Consider the following 22819-nt stretch of genomic DNA (forward strand, 5'->3'; position numbering starts at 1 on the left):
TAAATCCTGGCCTTTGACTCAGTGGTTAACTGACTTGTATTTAATTATATTTTATTGTTATTACTATGTTTATTATTTTATCGTATTTATTATTCTTATTGAGTCTCTTATATTTCTGTTGTTCAGCACTTTGGTCAGCCTTGTGTCTTTTTAAAGTCCTATATAATACTATACTAATACTAAATAAACTATGATGATGATGATGATGATTTGGACAGAGACATTACCACAGTGAATTTCAAACATAACAACACCGATGCAGTTCAAATGCAGACTTTCAGCTTTCATACTTAAGCACTGAAACACTTATTTCCAAAAAAGATAAAAATGTGCGGAACTAAAGCATTTTTACTACAATTTCATAGACTCAAAAGTAATTGGAAAACTTAAATAACTGACTGATGAAAAGCATAATCAGTCCCCTTTAAGCAGCATTTACTTAACTGGGCACATCTGTGTGTAAAGTTTATTACTCGGGTTCATTATTGCAGGCCCCGCTAGATTTATCTGTCTTTATCAGACTTGTACATTTTGGCAGATGATCAGCCAATTTGTTGTAACTCACGTGAGGAAGAAGTCTGCTTTGCTCTTGGAGTTGCTGATGAACTGGAGGTAGCAATTTTCAGAGCAGAGTGACTGCTGATACTCCTGCTCAGTCATTCCTAAAGATCCACGCAGCGTGGCAAACACAGGCCCTGCAAACGTCTCCATTGTGAAGTCCTACACACAAACAGAAATCAAACAGGGAAGCCTTCTGCACAGTAATACATCTGAGTGCTGTCAGACAAACACACAGGATCCTACCTTATGGATCTGAGTGACCTCCAACCTGAAATCTTCATCTGTCAGTTCATTCTAAAGCATAAAAAGAAACAAAAGCAAGTCACACAGAAAAACAGGACAACTGACAAAAATTTATGTGTGTACAGTAGTAATGATAAGGCCCTAACAAAACTGTAATTTCAAACTCGTGCAGTCAGCATTTAGATTCATCTTTTTACTTTTATAATCCTTCTTTGTGTGGCAACTGTTAAAGATGGATAAAATATAAGTTAGTATATATTAGCTTAAAGTTCAAATATTCAAGTGGCTTAGATATCATTATTACTATTTTTATTTATTTATGTTACATTTGTATGTGTTTGTTTTTGGACATGCTGACTACCATTTAAACAGCCCCCCCCCCACCTCAGGTTCTGCAGGCTGCTTTTATGGCAGTCATGCCATGAGCCAGCATCCTCTGATCAGGTCTGGGAACAGCTCGGAGCTGTCAAACCGTGGTTGAAGGAAAATTCTTATTGCATACACTAACATTGACAAGAGCCTTGGTATTTGTACTCCTTCCATAATCTCATTCAGTTATTGTCAGGATGCAATTAATCGTACTCACACAGCTTTAAATGGACTATGCACCACACACCCTGCTGTCTGTCCCCCTACTAGCCTGTTTGTTTTAGCGAGTCTATTTGAAAAGAAAATCTACTAGTTTTTGTGTTTATTTAGAATGTCTGTATTACAAATTCTTGTAATACCGCCAGCAGATCACCAATGACAATAACTAAACACCGGCCTGTTTTAGCTTACATTTACACCTGTATCCTGTGAGACTTGTCTGTACCAAAGGGCTACAAAAACAAAATGCTGTCATGAGACCCTGTGGATGAAACACAAACAGAGCTGCCACACTTCTACCTGCTGAGCCAGCAGACTGTGTTTAAACGGGATTAGTGTGAAGCAGCAGCAAATGGTTGCACCACAGCGGGCACTGCAGAGCTCTCTGTGGTTTAAGGTCTTGTTGAGTTTTGGGTGTGTTATTTACACACTTTCACATGAGGAAGGAAAATCACTGCCATTTGTTTAACCTACCTCGAGGGAACAGTTTACCCTGCCCGGGATAGGGTTACCGGGGCCCCGCCCTGGAGCCAGGCCCGGGGAGGGTGCCCGAGGGCGAGCGTCTGGTGGCCGGGCCTTAGTCCATGGGGCCCAGCCGGGCACAGCCCGAAGAGGAGACATGGGCCCATCCTCCCGCAGGCCCACCACCTGCAGGAGGCGCCATAGGGGTCGGGTGCATTGTGTGCCGGGTGGCGGCCAGGAGCGGAGGCCCTGGCGGACTGACCCCCGGCTGCCAAGACTGGCAATAGGGACATGGAATGTCACCTCTCTGGTGGGGAAGGAGCCTGAGTTAGTGCGTGAGGTTGAGAGGTACCGGCTAGATATAGTCGGGCTAACCTCTACGCACGGCTTGGGCTCTGGAACCAGTCTCCTGGAGAGGGGCTGGACTCTGTCTCAGTCTGGAGTTGCCCCTGGTGAGAGGCGGCGGGCTGGGGTGGGTATTCTAAGATCCCCTCGGCTTGCTGCCGGTACGTTGGGGTTTTTCCCGGTGGACGAGAGGGTTTGTTCCCTGCGCCTTAGGGTCGGGGAACGGGTCCTGACTGTCATCTGCGCTTATGCGCCGAGTGGCAGTTCGGAGTACCCAGCCTTCTTAGAGTCCCTGGGGGGGGTGCTGGAAGGTGCTCCACCTGGAGACTCTGTTGTCCTGCTGGGAGACTTCAATGCTCACGTGGGTAACGACAGCGAGACCTGGAGGGGCGTGATTGGGAGGAACGGCCTCCCTGATCTGAACCCGAGCGGTGCTTTGTTATTGGACTTCTGTGTTAATCACAGTTTGGCCATAACGAACACCTTGTTCGAACATAAGAGTGTCCATAAGTGCACGTGGCACCAGGACGCTCTAGGCCGTAGGTCGATGATCGATTTTGTAATCGTATCACCAGACCTGCGACCATATGTTCTGGACACTCGGGTAAAGAGAGGGGCTGAGCTGTCAACTGATCACCACCTGGTGGTGAGTTGGATCAGGTGGCGAGGGAGGACGCTGGACAGACCTGGTGCACCTAAACGTGTAGTGAGGGTGTGCTGGGAACGACTAGCAGAGGCCCCAGTCCGCGAGATCTTCAACGCACACCTCCGGCAGAGCTTCAACAGCATTCCGAGGGAGGCGGGGGACATCGAGTCCGAATGGACCATGTTCAGCGCCTCCATTGCCGAAGCTGCTGCATTGAGGTGCGGCCGCAAGGTGGTTGATGCCTGCCGTGGTGGTAATCCCCGAACCAAATGGTGGACACCAGAGGTGAAGGGAGCCACCAGGCTGAAGAAGGAGTCCTATCGGGCTTGGTTAGCCTGTGGGACTCCGGAGGCAGCCGACAGGTATCGACAGGCCAAGCGGAATGCGGCTCGGGCAGTGGCTGAAGCAAAAACTCGGGTGTGGGAGGAGTTCGGAGAGGCCATGGAAAAAGACTTTCGGACTGCCTCGAAGAGGTTCTGGCAAACCGTCAGGCGTCTCAGGAGGGGAAAGCGGTGCTCTACCTGCACTGTGTATAGTGCTGGCGGAGCGCTGCTGACGTCGACTGAGAAAATTGTCAGGCGGTGGAAGGAATACTTCGAGGACCTCCTCAATCCCACTGACGCGTCTTCCAAGGAGGAAGCAGAGTCTGGGGATGAGAGGAATGACCCGCCAATTTCTGGGGGCGAGGTCACTGAGGCAGTTAAACAACTCCTTGGTGGCAGAGCCCCTGGTGTTGATGAGGTCCGCCCCGAGTTCCTGAAGGCTCTGGACGTTGTAGGGCTGTCCTGGCTGACACGCCTCTGCAATGTTGCGTGGAGATCAGGGGCAGTACCCGTGGATTGGCAGACCGGGGTGGTGGTCCCCATCTTTAAGAAGGGGGACCGGAGGGTGTGTTCCAACTACAGGGGGATCACACTCCTCAGCCTCCCCGGGAAAGTCTATGCCAGGGTGCTGGAAAGGAGAGTTCGTCCGCTAGTCGAACCTCTGATGCAGGAGGAACAATGCGGTTTTCGTCCTGGTCGCGGAACACTGGACCAGCTCTTCATCCTCTCGAGGATACTTGAGGGTGCATGGGAGTTTGCCCAACCAGTCTACATGTGTTTTGTGGACTTGGAGAAGGCATTCGACCGTGTCCCTCGGGGTGTCCTGTGGGAGGTGTTGCGGGAGTATGGGGTGTCTGGCCCATTGCTACGGGCCATTCGATCCCTATACAACCGTTGCAAGAGCTTGGTTCGCATTGCCGGCAATAAGTCGGACTCGTTCCCGGTGGGTGATGGGCTCCGCCAGGGCTGCCCTTTGTCACCGGTTCTGTTCATAATTTTTATGGACAGGATTTCTAGGCGCAGCCAAGTGGCGGAGGGCTTTCGCTTTGGTGGCCTCAGGATCTCATCTCTGATCTTTGCGGATGATGTGGTTCTGTTGGCTTCATCGGGTGAGGGCCTCCAGCTCGCACTGGAGCGGTTCGCAGCCGAGTGTGAAGCAGCGGGAATGAGGATCAGCACCTCCAAATCTGAGGCCATGGTTCTCAGCCGGAAAAGGGTGGAGTGCCCACTCCGGGTCGGGGATGAGGTCCTGCCCCAAGTGGAGGAGTTCAAGTATCTCGGGGTCTTGTTCGCGAGTGATGGGAGAAGGGAGCCGGAGATCGACAGACGGATTGGGGCTGCAGCTGCAGTAATGCAGACGCTGCACCGGTCCGTCGTGGTGAAGAGGGAGCTGAGTGTAAAAGCGAAGCTCTCAATTTACCGGTCGATCTACGTCCCTACCCTCACCTATGGCCACGAGCTGTGGGTAGTGACCGAAAGGACGAGATCGCGGATACAAGCGGCGGAAATGAGCTTCCTCCGAAGGGTGGCTGGCATCTCCCTTAGAGATAGGGTGAGAAGTTCGGCCATCCGGGAGGGGCTCAGAGTAGAGCCGCTGCTGCTCCACATCGAAAGGAGCCAGCTGAGGTGGTTTGGGCATCTGGTAAGGATGCCCCCTGGGCGCCTCCTGGGTGAGGTGTTCCAGGCATGTCCCACCGGGAGGAGGCCCCGGGGCAGACCCAGGACACGCTGGAGAGATTGTATCTCTCGGCTGGCCTGGGAACGCCTTGGTGTTCCCCCGGATGAGCTGGAGGAGGTGGCTGGGGAGAGGGAGGTCTGGGCCTCTTTGCTTAGGCTGCTGCCCCCGCGACCCGGCCCCGGATAAAGCGGATGAAGATGGATGGATGGATGGATGGATGGATGGAATTTACAAGCAGAGCCAAGTGGAGGAAGGGTTCCACTTTGGTGGCTACAGAATCTCATCTCTGCTTTTCATGGACAATGTGGTCTGTGGGCTTCATCAGGCAGTGGCTTCTAGTTCGTCATAACTTAAGCTGTAGCAAGGAACGGCTTTTAAACCCACAACATAGGCTTCCATGTAACAGCAGCTCCCGAGAAATATAATTACACCTCGGGTCAACATAGCTTACAATGACTGAAAGGCATGGAGGGTTAAGAGGGGTTCAGTTTATGTCATAAGTTAAGATGTAGATTTCTTGCAGAAGTCTAAATCAAGCTTGAATTTGAAGTGGTTAAAGTAAGAGTTAGCACTTTCACAGAAAGATGAGACAGAGGAAGGAAGAGATGCTGACACATCAGGATACATTGAAGAAACAACGAATCCATCTACACTGTAAAACAAAATTGTAATATAAAAGTATTTTACGCTGCATTTTACAGTTTTGTACAGTTTTTCTAGAAAATCATTAAATTTACATAAATAGACTGTGATTTTACATTTCAAATGTAAAATAACATAAAATCACTGTAAATGTAATAAAACATAATTTTCTTGTTTTTTAAATGTATTTGTCTGTACATATGCATATTTAGATTGTTAAAATACATTCACAAATGTATCATAATTTCACAAATGTTGGTCCATTATTTGACAGATTGAACTGTTAAATTCAAATGTAATGCTATGGAAAAAATATATAAAATGATTCTTATAAACTTTTTTTACATCAAGTAATGTTATTTAGGGCGATCGTGGCTCAAGAGTTGGCAGTTTGTCTTGTAATCAGAAGGTTGCCAGTTCGAGCCCCGGCTCGGACAGTCTCAGTAGTTCTGTTCTTGGGCAAGACACTTTACCTACCACCTATACTGGTGTTGGCCAGAGGGGCCGATGGCGCGATATGGCAGCCTCGCTTCTGTCAGTCTGCCCCAGGGCAACTGTAGCTACAACTGTAGCTGCCTCCACCAATGTGAGAGTGAATGAATAGTGGAATTGTAAAGCGCTTTGAGGGTCTCGAAAAGTGCTATATAAATGCAATCCATTATTATTATCATTTAAACCAACTGTTAACTGTATATTTCTGTACATTTAAGTATTATTATTCATATTGCCGCATTCATTGACCTTGTTTATAGGTCATTTCATTGTTTGATCACATTAAAATGTACCTAATTTAATGTTTAAAAGCACTTGAAAAAGGCAAAATCCCATGTAAAATTAGGGCAACAAACTGCATTGTCATTACTGAAAATAACCGTATTTTTATGAGAAAGATATTATCTGTTATTTTACGGTGTTATTTTGGCGCCCCAGCTGCTGGAATATTACTGTTTTTTTAGGACTTTTTTTTTTTTTTTTTTACAGTGTAATAGAAACAAAGACAAGGAAACAAAAATAAAACTCACCACTAGACTAATCATAAAGTAAAAATAGGAATCAAAGACTCAAAAATTTCACTGGAAATAAAGTGCTCATAATCAACATCAATCAACATAGGAACCCAGAAACCAGAAGATCAAAACTTTAAACATTCAGAGTCATAATAACACCTTCACAGAAGTCCAAACTCAAATATATTCACAGGAAATTCAAAACTATGAGGAGCAGGACTCTGGACGCCAACTGAGACAGAAAATAGAACTTAAGTTTTACTCTTCTCATTTCACATTTTCCATTTATTCCTTTTTTAATATCCTAGTTACTCTCACAGTCACAGTCCTTCTTTCCATAAACCGTCAGTGTGACCAGCCTGCCCTGCTGCTTTAAAAAACATACTGAAATTCAGTATGAGTGCAGGGTATCCAGTGATGAAAGTTATTACATTTACATGAATATCATCATGTAAATATTCTGATATTTATGTTCACTAATACAAGTGAGTTAACCACTGAGTCAAAGGCCAGCGAATAAAAATGCGTTTTTAATCTGGATTTAAAAACCAGCACTGATGTCGGTTGCCTAATGTGAAGAGGAAGATTATTCCAAAGCTTTGGAGCCACAATAGAGAACGCTCAGTCTCCTCTCAGTGTCAGCTGTGATTTGGGGACTGGGAGCAACAGCTGCTCAGTTGACCGGAGCGAACGAGTGGGGACATAGGGCTTCAGCAAATCAGACAAATATGCAGGTGCCAGACCATTTAAGGATTTAAAAACCAATAAAAGTTTAAAATAAATCCTAAATTCAATTGGATGTCCTAAAATGTACACCGTAGACGGGTTTCCTGTCGGGCTCGTAGCCGAAAAATAGCTTTACTTTGTTGTCTGGGTCAACTTTGCTAGCGAGAGACAGACAGAGGCGTTGAAAGGCTGCTCCAACGGAACTTATTGTTTCGGAGTAAAACACAAACACAGTGTACAGTCGAGTCTTAATAGCTTACTTACAACTGGGCTACACTGCCCATGAGGCTACATTCTTTAGGGCTATGCCTGTAATACTGCCTATTGCCTTCATACATATTTGCTCCCCTTAAACATCGAACTGTCTCATTTTTCCGTTCAGCTCCATGGTTTACCTCCGACCTGCGTCACCTTAAAGCTAAAGGACGCCAACTCGAACGTCTATTCAAGAAAACTGGACTTACTGTACATAAAGAAATGCACAATGATCATGTTTTGTTCTATAAGGACTGCATTGCCTCAGCCAAATCTGCTTACTACTCTGGTTTAATTAGTTCTAATGAAGGTAACTCCAGGTCCCTCTATTCATTATTCAGTAAAATTACAAAACTTCCAGACACATTCCCCTTCCACATGTATTCTGTTGATTTTTGCAACTCTCTTATCTCTTTTTTCACTTCGGAAGTCTCAGACATTCACCGTCAACTTAACTCTTTAGGAGCTCCTGACTCTGAAGTAGACTTCCTGGTTCCCCCACTGTCTTCCTGTCAGTTATTTTCAAGCTTTACTCCTCCCTCCATAACTGATGTATCTAATCTCATTAAAAAATCTAAGTCATCCACCTGTCAACTTGACCCTCTCCCCACTGTGTTAGTTAAAGCCTGTCTTCCCTCGTTAGCACCTCTCATAACCAATATTATTCATTCCTCCCTGAACACTGGAATTGTTCCTGAAGCACCGAAAAAGGCTTCTGTTATCCCAATTCTCAAAAAGCCTGGTGCAGACCCCAATAACTTTGATAATCTTCGCCCTATATCAAATCTCCCCTTTATTTCAAAAATTCTTGAAAAAGTTGTCGCTGCCCAGCTTCATTTACATCTCAATGACCATAATCTCTATGAACAATTTCAATCTGGTTTCCGCCCCAATCATAGCACAGAAACTGCTCTGTTAAGAATTACCAATGACCTTCTGATGGCAGCTGATTCTCGTCTCCTATCCATCCTCATCCTTCTTGATCTTAGTGCGGCGTTTGATACCATTTCTCACAATATTCTCCTGAACCGGTTAGCTTCCATTGGTATTAGTCACACCCCCCTTGCCTGGTTCACCTCCTATCTCTCAGACCGCACTCAGTTTATCCAACTTAAATCCCATTCTTCAACTCTCTATCCTGTTTCTGCTGGTGTGCCCCAGGGTTCAGTATTGGGGCCTCTTTTATTCATTATTTATATGCTTCCTCTTGGTTATATATTCCAAAAATATAATATAAACTTTCACTGTTATGCCGATGACACCCAGCTCTACCTTTCTTCTAAACCCAATTCATCCCTCCCACCTACCTCCCTCTCAGACTGTCTTATTGAGATTAGATCCTGGTTCTCCTCCAATTTCCTCAAACTCAACAGTAATAAAACTGAAGTTTTACTTGTTGGCACACCATCTATCCTAACCAAATCCCACAGCTTTTCCATTAACATTAAAAAAATTCTCCCACCCTTCCCTCCCCTCAGGTTAAGAGTTTGGGTGTCATACTTGATAATACTCTCTCATTCCAGTCTCACATTAATTACATAACCCGGTCTGCTTACTTCCACTTATGTAATATTAACCGACTACGCCCCTTCCTTACTCCCCATGCTGCTGCCATCCTTGTCCATAGTCTTATTACATCCCGTATTGATTACTGTAATTCCCTCCTATTTGGTCTCCCTAAAAAGTCCCTTCATAAACTCCAACTTCTTCAAAATTCTGCAGCTTGGATCATAACCCGTACTCCGTTAAGTGCTCATATTACCCCAGTTCTTCAGCAGTTTCACTGGTTGCCCATAGAAGCCAGGATAAACTTTAAAATCTTACTTCTCACGTTCAAATGTATCCATAAATCTGCTCCTTCATATTTGTGTGACCTGCTCCATATCACCACTGTTTCCCGCTCTCAGATCATCATCTGCTACTCATCTTACCGTTCCGTCCTCACACCTTATCACTATGGGAAGCAGAGCTTTCGGTCGCTCTGCTCCCCGGCTCTGGAACTCTCTTCCTCCTGCACTAAGAAATATTGACATCCTTTCTGTATTTAACACACAGCTCAAAACACACCTGTTTAGACTGGCTTATTCGCTTTAATGCTGATTTTATCTGTTGTCACGCTCTGTTTTGTAATTTTAACTAATTTTATGTATTTTATGACTACTGTTCCTTTTATTAATTGTGTTTTTTGTAAGGTGACCTTGGGTTTCTGAAAGGCGCCCTCAAATAAAATGTATTATTATTATTATTATTATTATTATTATTATTATTATTATATTAAATAATTTTTTGAACAATCATTTTTAAAAAATATTTCTTCATGTCATTATGTGACATGAGCTGCGAGATTGAGACACAGATATTAGAGCCTCTTAATGCGTGTTTTGTTTGGGTTTCCGCCGGCTTCAACAAAGTAACTGTATCCTGAATGCCCCCTTTTTAAACGGTAACTGTAACGGAATACAGTTACTCATATTTTGTATTTTAAATACGTAATGCTGGTACATGTATTCCGTTACTCCCCAACACTGCTAAACACCATGTTTACCATGTTTATTGAAGCATTTTTGTAGAACCATATATTGACGTACAACCACATACTTAAAATTCATTCACTTAGTTTTTCAGTCAGTCCTACTAACTCCAATCTGGCCCAAAGTGCTCAAATTGCAGGACATTCTTTCAGTTTGTGGTGCACAGAAAATCCTTTTCCTCATACGCAAAATCTTGACTAATCTGGCTCTGTCATATCTTAATGACCTTATAATGCAGTCTCAGAACACTTCGCTCTAGGACTGGAGGCTTACTTGTTGTTCCTAGAGTATTTAAGAGTAGAATGGGAGGCAGAGCCTTCAGCTTTCAGGCTCCTGCTTCTGTGGAAACAGCTTCTGGTTTGGGAGACAGGCACCCTCTCTAGTTTTAAGTGGATGAGAACCTACACAGAGACAGTTCTCACTAAAGCCATTAATTACTTTAGAAGAGCTATAGTGAGGTATCATATTAACCAACCAATTGACCAAGAAGTCTCCACCTATGAATAGTTTGAGTTCATAACTGTTTTTAATTTCCAAAAAATATGCCTGTTTAATGTGTGGTTAAAACAAAACATTAACCCTTGACAGGTAACTGCTAATTAATGTTTTCAAGTTCAAGTTCAAATTTTATTTGTTACATACACAGTCATACAAATGCAGTAAAATGCTTGTGTCCGAGGGGGGGCAGGCTGCAAAAAAACTATGAAAGTACACATATCAGGGACAAGAGGAGAAAAAAAGAACTCTACTCAAACCGGGCTCCTAACTGGGAGACCAGTTTGCGGTTGCTATGTTAAATCAACCGCAACCGAAAACATCATTAGATGGAAAGACTCATTTTGGTGAGGCACTACTGCTGAGATGAGTAGGCACCTACTGTAAGCTAATCGGATACGGTGGGAAGGTCCTTTCCTTCTTTGAGTCATCGACTAATATAAGAGGACAGCTAACAGAAACCATGACCCACAAAGACTGGAACTTACAGGAACTGCTAAAGAATTGTTGACTGTAGTTGGAAATTTCTATAATTTCAGAGATCATATGTTTCTGTGTCTACTGTTTCCATGAAATGACTTGAAATACTAAAAGTGAGCTAAAAATAAAACAATAACAGATGAAGACTAACTAAACACAACTGTAACATGGTTGCTCTGCAACCTGTAAACTCAGTTCAATTCAATTAAATGTATTCATATTGCACAAGTAAGCCTGCAGTCTGGGAGCAAAGTGCTCTAATGGGGCGATACAGTAAGGTCATTAAGATATGATTTTCAGGGCTGAGTAAAATAACTTCAATGCCCTCTTATTCATCAGACTACATGTTACACAAACATTTTATTCATAGACTGTGGTCTCAGGACAAAGCAACAGAAAAAGCCACTCATACAGAATGTTTCCACACAGTGGAATTCAACGCTGGATATGGTTTCACATCTACTAAAGAAGCAAGAGGCTGTTTTTGCTGTGCTAGACAAACAAAAACACAAGCTAGTCATTTTAACTCCATCGGAGCTGGTAAAACTCCAAAGCTGGCAACTGTCCTTGAGCCATGCAGGTAAATAAAACTATTTTTTAAATTATTGTTACTGTTTCTTCAAAAAGCTTTATAGTTCAGTTATTGTGTAGATTAATAATTACTTTCTTGAACAGTCTACAGGTTTGTGACTGAGCTTCGTGGAGGTGAAACATATGTGTCATGTTCAGTGGTTTCACCTGCTTTCTGCCTCCTGCATCACACCATGGAGGTCTCTGATGATGACTCAAACTACATGGTGAAATTTAAGACTGCCTTCACAAAGGACCTATCCCAACATGTAGCTACACTCAACCATCAGTTGTTCAAGATAGCTACTGTGCTTGACACACGCTTTAAGGATTTGTGTCTTGCAAGGGGAGAGTGAGAAGAGGTTTGGACCAGCGTTGAGGCCCTGCTGCAGGTACAGTGTAAAGATGCCACCACAAAGGAGCCAGCAAAGACAAAGAGCCTCTTCTCTTCATTGTCCTCGGACCCTGATTCAGATGATGAAGCCCTGTGTAACAGGGTCGAGCAGGGACCCACCAGCAACTGTCTGTCCTGGCCTGCAAGTATTTGATGAGTCCTGCCACTTCTATCTATGTGAACAGGCTAGTTTGTCTAAGTAACTGGCTGAAAGAGACGGACAACAAATAAGCATGCAGGTATTGTGAGTCCAATGGGTTTGTTATTTTTTGCACTAAAACGTTCCTTGATCACACTGTTTTAGCCTAATGTACAAAATAATTTTGGCTAAGGTTACTCAGAGTTTAAAGGTGAACCTGGTCAAATAAACTTTTATGTTTCTGCCTTAGTTTTTTTAAAGAAGAAAAACTGCACTTTATGATGACATTTTTATTATTATTATTGTTTAAAGACAATGCCATTTTGAAAATGTACTTAACCTCCTAAGACCCGAACTCTTCCACGACATGCATTTTTAATTTCTCTTTGATATTTGGGCTGATTGGGGCCCGATGAATGTAAAAACAAAGAATTAGCAGATTTTTTTTTTTACCTTTTTTTTCTAAGAAAAATAAGAGCCACATATGAGGATATTCGTTTAAAATTTTGATAGAACAGTAGCAGTATAATGTCCTCGTAAGTGGATATCAGGCCCATGTAGAGCAAAATTGAGTATTTTGGTCCACTTAGGTGGATGCCAGGTCCTAGGAGGTTAAGGTATGGAGGACCACAGGAGCCACGCGCATCGAAATAAAAAATCCTGTGCTTAATTAATGAATTGTAGAATAAAATCTGCATTTGTAAATTCATTTTTGAATTCCCATTTAATAAACTGATTTTTAAAATGCTTTTTAAGTCTTCATTTCAAAAACCATTTTGGAATTCCACTTTAATAAATTGCATTTCAAAAATCTTTTTTGAATTGCAATTTAATAAACTTCATTTCAAAAATCTTTTTCGAATTGCACTTTAATAAATTGCATTTCAAAAATCTTTTTTGAATTGCACTTTAATAAACTTCATTTCAAAAATCCTTTTCCGAATTGCACTTTAATAAACTGCATTTCAAAAACCTTTTTCGAATTGCACTTTAATAAATTGCATTTCAAAAATCCTTTTTCAATTGCACTTTAATAAACTGCATTTCAAAAATCTTTTTCGAATTGCAATTTAATAAACTGCATTTCAAAAATCCATTTCCCTTTCCTGTTCGCTCAGGGATTAACATGTGGATTAGCAGTTGGATTAACAACTTCATTTTAAAAATCCTGCTGCTATTCAAATTAGCCACACCGTGGGATGTAAGGAGCTCTCTGATTGGTTGGTCAGACACAGGCTGTCTGCCAGCCTGGATTTTTCTAGCTCATAGCTTCGCCCTGCTAAGAAGCCTGTGTGCTTGTACAAAGGCCGTTCAGCCTCGGGATTTACACTCGGCTCGACATGGATATGTGAAGAATGAAGGGACCCTGCAGCGAAACGGAGAGCTCAACCTCTGACTGAGTGCCTGTTTTCGCAGTCTGACCACCTGTGAAGGTAACGTGCTAACGTGGCTAACGCTAGCATCACCACACGTAGCCCCGTTATTTTAAGGTCATCTTAGTTTATGAAAGTTTTACGTCGCAGCTGTACGAGCTCGCTACGTGTTTTGTAAGCTGCTGTGTAGTGATGGGTCGGTCGTGAACGAAATGGCTCTTAGAACCGGTTCTTTGACGTGAACGGTGCGAGCCGACTCCTCATCGCGAGCCGTGGGGGTTTTTTTTTTCTTTCTCTCTCTCACACTTTTTTTCCGCTTCACTCAGCATGTGAGCCTTGTGCTTCACACTGGGAAGAGGGGGAGGGGCGGTAGTTACACTCAGTAGCACAGGAGTAGAGCAGGAGGGAGAGACAGAGAAAGAGAGAGAGGGACAGCAACATCACATTAGAAAGGTATAGTAATCATCCACAACTATTTTCAGTTGCGGATGATAAAGGATTCAGAAAGTTTATTCATGCGGGCCCATATGACAGAGAATATGCATCTTCTTTTTGTTTTCATATTATAATTTATATTTAATTGTGTTGTGGTTTGCAGTGTTTTGTGTTGTTTCACTTTAAATTTGTAAAAGGAAAAAGCTGAAAATTTAAATAGTTAAAAGTTGAAATGTGAATAGTTGATTTTTGTATTATATGATTTATTTATTACATTTTATGTGGAGTGAATAAATAAAAGTATATTTACAGTGGCCCCTACAGACAAAGCACATACAAACTTCAAATCACGTACAAACTCCAAAACACGTAAAAACTCAAAACACGTACAAAAGACAACAGAAGTGCTCCAGGGTGCTAGGGGCAGTGTTGAGCTTTTGTTACCTAGTGGCTACACAAGCCAGCAAGTACCAACGACCGGATTTGGTGTGTGGTAGTAACAGGTAAATGAACTTTTTTTTTTTAATTATTTGACTATATATGAGTGCTTGTGTATAAATACACAGACAATACACATATGCTTTCATGCTTTCAATTGTGTAATTTAAGTGATCTAGGTAGCTCTGTTTTGGAAGTTCAGTTCATGCTAGAAATATGTTTTGGAGTTTGTACGTGTTTTGTCTCTAGGGGCCACCGCATATATTTATATATAAACATATATAAATAAAACCACTTTTTTTTTTTACATTAGTAATTCCTTTTGTGCATAATTTTATATTATTGTTAATAATAAATAAATTAAAGCAATAAAACAACCTGAAGAGCCGGTTCGGAGCTGAAAGAGCCGGAAATCCCATCACTACTGCTGTGCTCTTCACAAATAAAGCTGAAAGCAGCTCAGATTATTAGAACCAGCACTGAGGCCTGTTACATTTATACAGTGTTAGAGCAACGGCTGCAGCCTACAGCCTTTTTGTGTGTGCGTCTGATGGCCCAAAGCTGACTCAGAGCTGTAACACCATCAATGGCTGCAGTATGGAGCAGATGTGGGTGTGTCCTCATCTCCCAGAGGAGTCCAAATCGTCATCAAACAGCCCTACAGACACAAAAACGTGAAAATATAAACAACTAGACTATCAGCAGTGATTTAAGTACTTTAAGACCTCTGTGAAAATCATTTACAGTATATATCACAGAATTTAAGGCCTTTATAATCACAGAGCATACAGAGAAAAGTACTAAACTGAATCAATTTCAGCTTTTGTTTCTCATGATGTATATTGTATTAATAATTAAATTTCATTATCTGTGTCTTTACCACACAGGTGTAGTTACTGTGGGTTCAGTGAATGCTGAAATTGCACTGATTAGAATATACTGGACATTCAAAGCTAAGAGTCAGCGCATTTTGTTAGAGGCTGGGATTTGATGAATTCATGACATATACAACCTTTGATCATCATTTATGTCCAGTTGAGAATGAATCTGTGCACTCACATATTAAATGAGCTGAAATCAGTAGTGTGATCTCCAGTCTTTATATGCTGAATGAGAGAACTGACAGCTGTTATTTTAATCAGCCTGTCTCAGTTGTTTTAACTCTAAGTATCACAAAGTAATGTGGTAACATCTGGACTGACGAGTTTACTGTCAGCATTTTAATCGCTAGTTTAAAGGCTGTAGGCTGCAGCCATTGCTCTAACACTGTATAAATGTAACAGGCCTCAGTGCTGGTTCTAATAGTTTGAGCTGCTTCCAGCTTTATTTGTGAAGAGCACAGCAGCTTACAAAACACGTAGCGAGCTCGTACAGCTGCGACGTAAAACTTTCATAAACTAAGATGACCTTAAAATAATGGGGCTACGTGCTGTGATGCTAGCGTTAGCCACATTAGCACGTTACCTTCACAGGTGGTCAGACTTTGTAAACAGGCACTCAGTCAGAGGTTGAGCTCTCCGTTTCGCTGCAGGGTCCCTTCATTCTTCACATATCCGTGTCGAGCCGAGTGTAAATCCCGAGGCCGAACGGCCTTTGTACAAGCACACAAGCTTCTTAGCAGGGCGAAGCTTTGAGCTAGAAACATCCAGGCTGGCAGACAGCCTGTGTCTGACCAACCAATCAGAGAGCTCCTTACATCCCACGGTGTGGCTCATTTGAATAGCAGCAGGATTTTTAAAATGAAGTTGTTAATCCAACTGCTAATCCAAATGCTAATCCACATGTTAATCCCTGAGTGAACAGGAAAGGGAAATGGATTTTTGAAAATGAAGTTTATTAAAGTGCAATTCGAAAAAGGCTTTTGAAATGAAGTTTATTAAAGTGGAAATGGAAAATGTTTTTTGAAATGAAGACTTAAAAAGCATTTTAAAAATCAGTTTATTAAATTGGAATTCAAAAATGAATTTACAAATGTACATTTTATTCTACAATTCATTATTTAAGCACAGAATTTTTTCTTTCGATGCGCGTGGCTCTTGTGGTCCTCCATACAGACACTATGTAAGTGTCAGCTTCTCTCACTCAACCTCAGAGTGGAAACAAGTTTTAGATTTTCTTGAACTTTCTGTGCATTATTGAGCAATTCTTTGATAAGCTGGAAAACCAAAAGAACACATGTACCAAGCAGGACAGTCAAACCATTAACCCTCTTGCTTTCAGGTAACACTTCATCACCTCAGTCTCAACAATATTACATTTTCTTAGATTTCAGATCTCGGTTTTACAATACTGCCCTCCTGTGGTGGAAGTTATAGTACAGGTTTGCAGAGGGTAATTACAAAAATGACCTTTTATATTCAAAGTCTAACCGTTTTTAGCCCATGTTAATCAGCTAAACTTCAACAAAATATTCATTTATATTTCTCAGCTATGTAAGCATTCCTCATATTATATTTTATTTTATATTTTCGTGAGTGGTTTCATCTGTCTCTCAGTTTAGACAAGCTGTTCAGTCACTGTAGCTCTGGTGTCCCTACATTAACAACAATGCCTGGCCTTGTTTCGGCTATTACCAAGAACACCATTACACCATTGCACCACCCGCTGAGCTACACATAAATATTTTCTTTAAACTGTTCACTATTTTTTTCTGAACTAGTTCTTTGTGTGAATCTGCACAGTGAAATTCCCCAGCCCTCATTTCTCACTTTGGAATGAGCAGTGATTTTTGCAGCTCACAGGTTCTGTACAGTAATCCAATAATCAATACCTTCACAGCTGTGGTGTCGCTGTAGATGCCATTACAGACGACCTTTGTAGTCTGATTACGCCATGTGACACATTGTAGTTGACGATGTAGAAATATTATGCAACAGCTTTCATTCACTCTCTCAGGACTTTTTGTTGGCACTCTGAAGATTGTGTCAACAGTCCAGTGTCACAGCTCAGTGGTACTTTAATGTAATACCAACTTGTAATACAATACATTTACACAGGCAGCACATTTTTTTTGGAAGAACTGCATAATATAAATGGATAATAAGGTTTTTTTGGTGGTTGGGGGGTAGGTTATGGCTCATTCACATGAAACTAAACAGACAAGACAACAAGGATAATCAGGCCTCATTAATGCAATATAACAAGAGAATTTTCAGTTTGGTAATCTGCTTTTATTTTTTTTTAATTTATGGAAGGTAAACAAAAAGTAATATACTGCCAAGGATTCACTGACTCTGCTACTACTGCTACTAACACAAAACCAAGCAGAAATCTGAGCTTATATGGATGCACCACAAACGGCAGTTCCTCTGATGTCCACTAGAGGCTTCAAAAAGAAAAACTGTTAAAATATGAACCTTTGCAGCTTTTGAGCAGAAATAAAGATGTTACAACCTGTTATAAAGAACGATTTTTGGTCCCTGTAGCTCATTCTTTCCCTTATAAGAACTGTACAACTACTCACCAGTCCGAATGTTATTAAGGATTATATTAAGTTTACAATTTTAGAGGTGCAGCCTCTTTGACTGAGAGGTGGATGTGACAAAGGTGACTGTAGCTGCTAGGCTTCACCTTACTTAATTGAAATCCTAGAACTGGACCACTTTGTCTTATCCAACAAATAATAAGGCGAATAAGTAAAATTTTATTTATATTCATTTTATCTTTATTTGGATTTTACTTTATTTGTCTGTGTGATGTAGCCATATGGTTACACTCCACACACCATCCAATTTTGGTTACTTTGGGCTCCTAAAGCCCAACATGACAACAGCCATAAAGGCTTGATTGTTCATCTTTCATATACAAAAGTAAAGCTAATGTATTAGTACGTAAGAGTGTATTATTTTTAATGGGGAGAGACGCCAAGTTTTTTTTTAAAAGTCTGATTGTATTGAAGTCACTTGATTTATGACCTCAGTATCACTTTCCTAATGAGTTTATAATTGAATGTCCCACTTAGAGGAAAAAAGGACTACTGAAGTTGTTTGAGAATGTAGTATTTTCCATTTATCAGTCAGCTCAAACCCTCTTTTTTTTATGATCTCTAGTTTCAAAAACATAAACTTATGACAGGTAAAATTCATGTGTCCAAGACCTAAATGGGCTCCTTTCAAAACACCCACAACTACTCCATGGTAACTGTTAGTATATGTGGTAGTGACACCTTTCAGCTTATTTTGCTAACTGCCTCCACTTCACTACAAAGCAGGCGGCTTTTTAATATGTGTAAGTGGCTGCACTGTTTCCTGACAGCTACTCACTGCGGGTGGGTCATCGATGGTGTTCTGGATGGCTGCAGCCAAGCCCTCCTTCATCATGCAGGTCAGGCTGTAGAACTCGTGCTGTTGGTCAATCTCAAACAGGCCCAGAAGTTTCCACTGCTGCCTCAGACCTCCCCACCGCCTTCTCTTCATGGAGCGCTGCTGGTGACTCAACATCCCTGGACCGGCTGTCGACATCTCCATCTGAGATAGAGAAAAACAGCCTGATGAGGAAAAAATGTGACTGCTCCACTGTGGACGCAGAGGAGAAAAGAAATCAGAGTGTGAGTGGAGGCCAGAGAGGCCAGCGACTAACACAAAAGACAGCTGACTGTCAGTTGAGTCTTTAACAGAGTAACCATGGAAACCAACACAAAGGGATAAAAGCTTCATGGGCTGTGCTGTGGATAATGCCATAATGCTGCTCCTCTGAATGCCACAGAAAAACATTTTAATTGCGCGGTCATGTCATGTGTTTTACAGTAAATGTTTGACCCTGTGAGCTCTACACACCCGAGCCACTCAGTACTAAGCCTTTGTTTTCAGAGAAACAAAAAGACTCCTATGAAATAAATAGTAACTGATAGTTTTTGATGGTGAATGATCATCAGCGTTTAGGCATAAAAAGCACTTGTATAAATGTGTGAATGAGTGAATGAGGTACTTGTAGCAAGAAAGACCGTTGAGAGCTCAAACAGAGTAGAAAAACACTACCTTATCCTGTTGGAAACAACCGCCAAAAGATAGGTAGAAAGGTTGATTGGTGGACATGGTCAGCAGCAGCTTTTTTGATAGAGGCAGGATGGCTCCACCCTTTCTTGTTGTTGTTTCCACCAAATTTTGACCCTACTATCCAAATGTCACAGCACAAACTGAGACTCAAGTTCTTTCAGGCTTTAGTTGTCCAGTTTGATAAGCACTATGGGAATTGTAGTCCTAGTTTCCTGTTTTTAGCTAAACAAAATGGTGCATTGGGTGGTCTTCTGCTGTTGTAGCCCATCTGCTGTGCTACTGTGCTTTCAGAGAAGCTCTTCTGCATGCTGTGTGGCCATTCTCATCTGATCTCTAACATCAACAAGGCTTTCTATTTTTCTTTCTGACCATTTTCTGTAACACTAGAGATCTCAGCTGTTTCTGAAATACTCAGACCAGCTGACCAACAATATCCCAAAACCTTTAAATCACATTTCTTCCCCATTCTGATGCTCAATTTGAACGTCAGCAGCTCATTTTCACCATTTTTTATATGATGAGTTGCTGCCATATGATTGACTGATTATATATTTGCATTAACATTCAGCTGAACAGATGTATCTAATAAAGTGACTCATGAATGAAATTAGACACTAAAAACCACTTGGTTTTATTTTATGAAGATGGTGGTTTGGGTTATAATTCACTCCTGGAAAACTTCATATCTGCTCAGTGACCAATGAAGCACAGTGGGTCCTGATGATGTGATTACATGTGAGGAGGTGTCAGTCTGAGCAGTCTCAGTGTTGCAAAGAAACTAAAGAAACAAATAAAAAAATACTTGTATTTGGCTTCAAATAAACATAGTCACTTCATCAGTAATAAAACCTTCATTTTAGAAACAACATTAAGATCTGTTATTACAGAGTCTTTAGCCTGCAATTTAAACCCGCCTGAGATTACCATTTTTATCAGCTGGTGCTTTTTAAGGAAAACAGTGCCTCAGCACTCACATCACAGCGTTACCTTCCTTTTGTAAATTAGCCTGCCATGCCATTGGACGCGTCCATAGCAACATGCATGACGCTGCGCTCCTTGGACCTTTTGAGCTCCTCTCTCTGTTCTTCACTTTGACTGAGAAACAAAAGCTTCCTGTCTGATCACAGCCTCTCCTGATGCTGTTTGATGGTCTGAGTGTTCGGCTTCAGCATGTCTTTAACAATGGTGACAAACTGTAATAACCATTGTTAATAACTGGTAAAATAATAAATTGCAGTAAATTATATTTAATAATGTTTAAGAACTGGCACATAATTGATTAGTAGAACATCATCTGGTAAAGTTGCAACTGACGTTTATAGAACATTGTAAATCTATTCATCATTCAACCTTACTTGGCTCTTATAATGCTGAAACTGACATATTACTATTTCACAGGGTGTAAAAATGGACAGGTGTCCTGCTTCATTAAGTTTCCTGTTTTTTTTTTTTTTTTTGCTTTAACTTTCTGTAAACAAATACGTAATAAAGTACAGCAACAGGACAGGCCTGCTGGAGTCCAACACCCACCCTCAATGAATCGGATTTACTGCTGGCAGTGCAAACCAGGCTCTCACTACAGGGACCAGATGACCCATAACAATGGGCCTGATACCCAGTCCATTGTTGATCTACACACATCTGTTGTTGCCATGGTTGTTGCACACTGGTATGTCATTGTCATGAGACACTCTCACAAACAAAATCACGACTTAATAATGCAGTAACGGAGCCTGCTTAGGGGAAACTAACAGTAATGTAATTACTTTTTTGCTTTAGTAATCCCTTACTTTACTCATTACTTGAAAAAAGTAATCGGATTACACATTACTGCCCATGTCTGTTAGTCACCCAGGTATGTTAATAGCTATATTCTGCAAATAAGTTTAGAACGTATCTTTAATCTGTTTAAGAGGACAACGACATCTTGTGATTTTACTTGCGGACAATCTGCCGCTCTTATTTTGAAACCTTATTGAGGCTCATCGAGGCTGCAGAACAGCAGCACGAGACACAGGAGGTCTTGTTCACAGTCCGGGGAAGGATTGAGTGGAAGAGTGACTGATTGATGCAGCATCTGCCGAACCCGTTCTGCTGTGGTGGAGAGCTGAGCGTTGAAGCAAAGCTTTAGATTTACTGGTTGATCTACACTCCACATCTGTGCTGTGGGTACAGACTGAAAGCATGAGGGTGAAGTACGTGTGCTAGACATGAGCCTCCCCTGAAGGCAGGATGGGCTCAGCTTCAGAGATAAGAAGAGATCGGTCAGACTAGAGCAGTTCCTCCTCCACATCAAAACGCAAGACTTAAGGTGATTTGATCAGGATGCCTTCTGTGTCTTGGTATGAGTCCTCAGGCCCGACCCAGGACATGCTGGAGAGACTTTGTCTGTTGGGTAGACTGGGTTTTCTAACATTATTAAAAATATTTAGCGCAGCATGTGGAGAACTGGTTTATGTGTTGAGCTCATTAAAGCTGCAGACCTGGTCTCTATCTCTTGGGAGATAAATCACGGGCGATCCATTTTTTTTGAGCAACTTCTGGAAGTTGAAGCACAATAAGTACTGGCAGCTGGATGTGCCGGCAATAAATTGTTACGTTACATTCGACCTCCTGAAATCTAACCTTTATACCTTTATTTAACTGTAACTGAAACAGTGCTGTATTCAATTAATTAAAAGAACCATTAACTAAGTTTCAGTCTTGATAAGCCTTCAAACATCCATTACAATCAAGTGTAAACTGTAAATAACTGATAAGCCACCACAAACCCCCCAAACTAATGAACTGTATAACCCAGGTAAAGTCTCCCAAGGCAAACTGGTCCGAGGAGATTAATTAGACCTAGAGCGATTTCAAAAACTCCAGTGAAGCCTAAAACTTGGATCTGGATAAACTTGTAGGAAGTGTGAATCTACACCCAAGAGTAGAGAGGGAGTGCATTATTTGATTTACGAGGCAGGTGGCTTGACATCTTTTCTTTTGTTTCTTAACCTTTTCCTTGCTTTGGAGCCTCAGGCGGAGATGCAGTGATGGCTTCTATCTCCTGCTCCACCCCCTGCCTGGAATTTCTCCATTGAAGCAGTCCTTCCAACACCTGCCCTCTATCTGGTAATCAAGTGATAGAGTACATCAAGTTGCAGGTCGCAGCAGTTCTCTGCACCATTATATGGCGAGAATTAGGCCACCTCTGTTACCTGCCGCTTTTGTGGTAACGCAGTGTGCTTTCACATCTCCAAGCTAGCTGCTCCAAACTTCCACAGAAGGAGAAGGTTCATCTGGAAACTTGCTTATCTGGAAACTTGTCTACCTGTTGCTTGAAGAAATTTATAGCTGTACTTACCAGCTCTGAATCCAATTACCTGTAACATGTCACAGGAAGGACTTACCTGCTCTCTTGCCTTTCTGCCAACTCTCTGATGCTTGCCAGCTGTCGGCACACCACATCCAACTCATGCAAGACTGTTAAACACCCGCTGGCTTTCTCATGTGAA

The 22819-nt window shown here is 41.8% G+C and overlaps 1 protein-coding gene across 2 annotated transcripts in view; it reads right to left on the reverse strand.

The window, feature by feature from the left end:
• The window catches only part of pip5kl1 (phosphatidylinositol-4-phosphate 5-kinase-like 1), a 53243-nt gene that overhangs the window by 24506 nt on the left and 5918 nt on the right, over nt 1–22819 (reverse strand). Inside the window, exons 2-4 of one of the 2 annotated variants that reach the window (XM_006782136.3) lie at nt 18594–18797; nt 805–855; nt 566–720 (exon numbers count right to left, since the gene is read on the reverse strand). In XM_006782136.3, coding sequence (XP_006782199.1) covers nt 566–720; nt 805–855; nt 18594–18797 — 410 coding nt within the window. Of the gene's footprint in view, nt 1–565; nt 721–804; nt 856–18593; nt 19011–22819 lie in introns of those variants that run through there. The other variant, XM_006782135.2, reaches the window with a different exon arrangement.

Source organism: Neolamprologus brichardi, chromosome 7, assembly GCF_056152115.1.
Source record: "Neolamprologus brichardi isolate AB-2024 chromosome 7, ASM5615211v1, whole genome shotgun sequence".
In the NCBI taxonomy this organism is placed as follows: Eukaryota; Metazoa; Chordata; class Actinopteri; order Cichliformes; family Cichlidae; genus Neolamprologus; species Neolamprologus brichardi.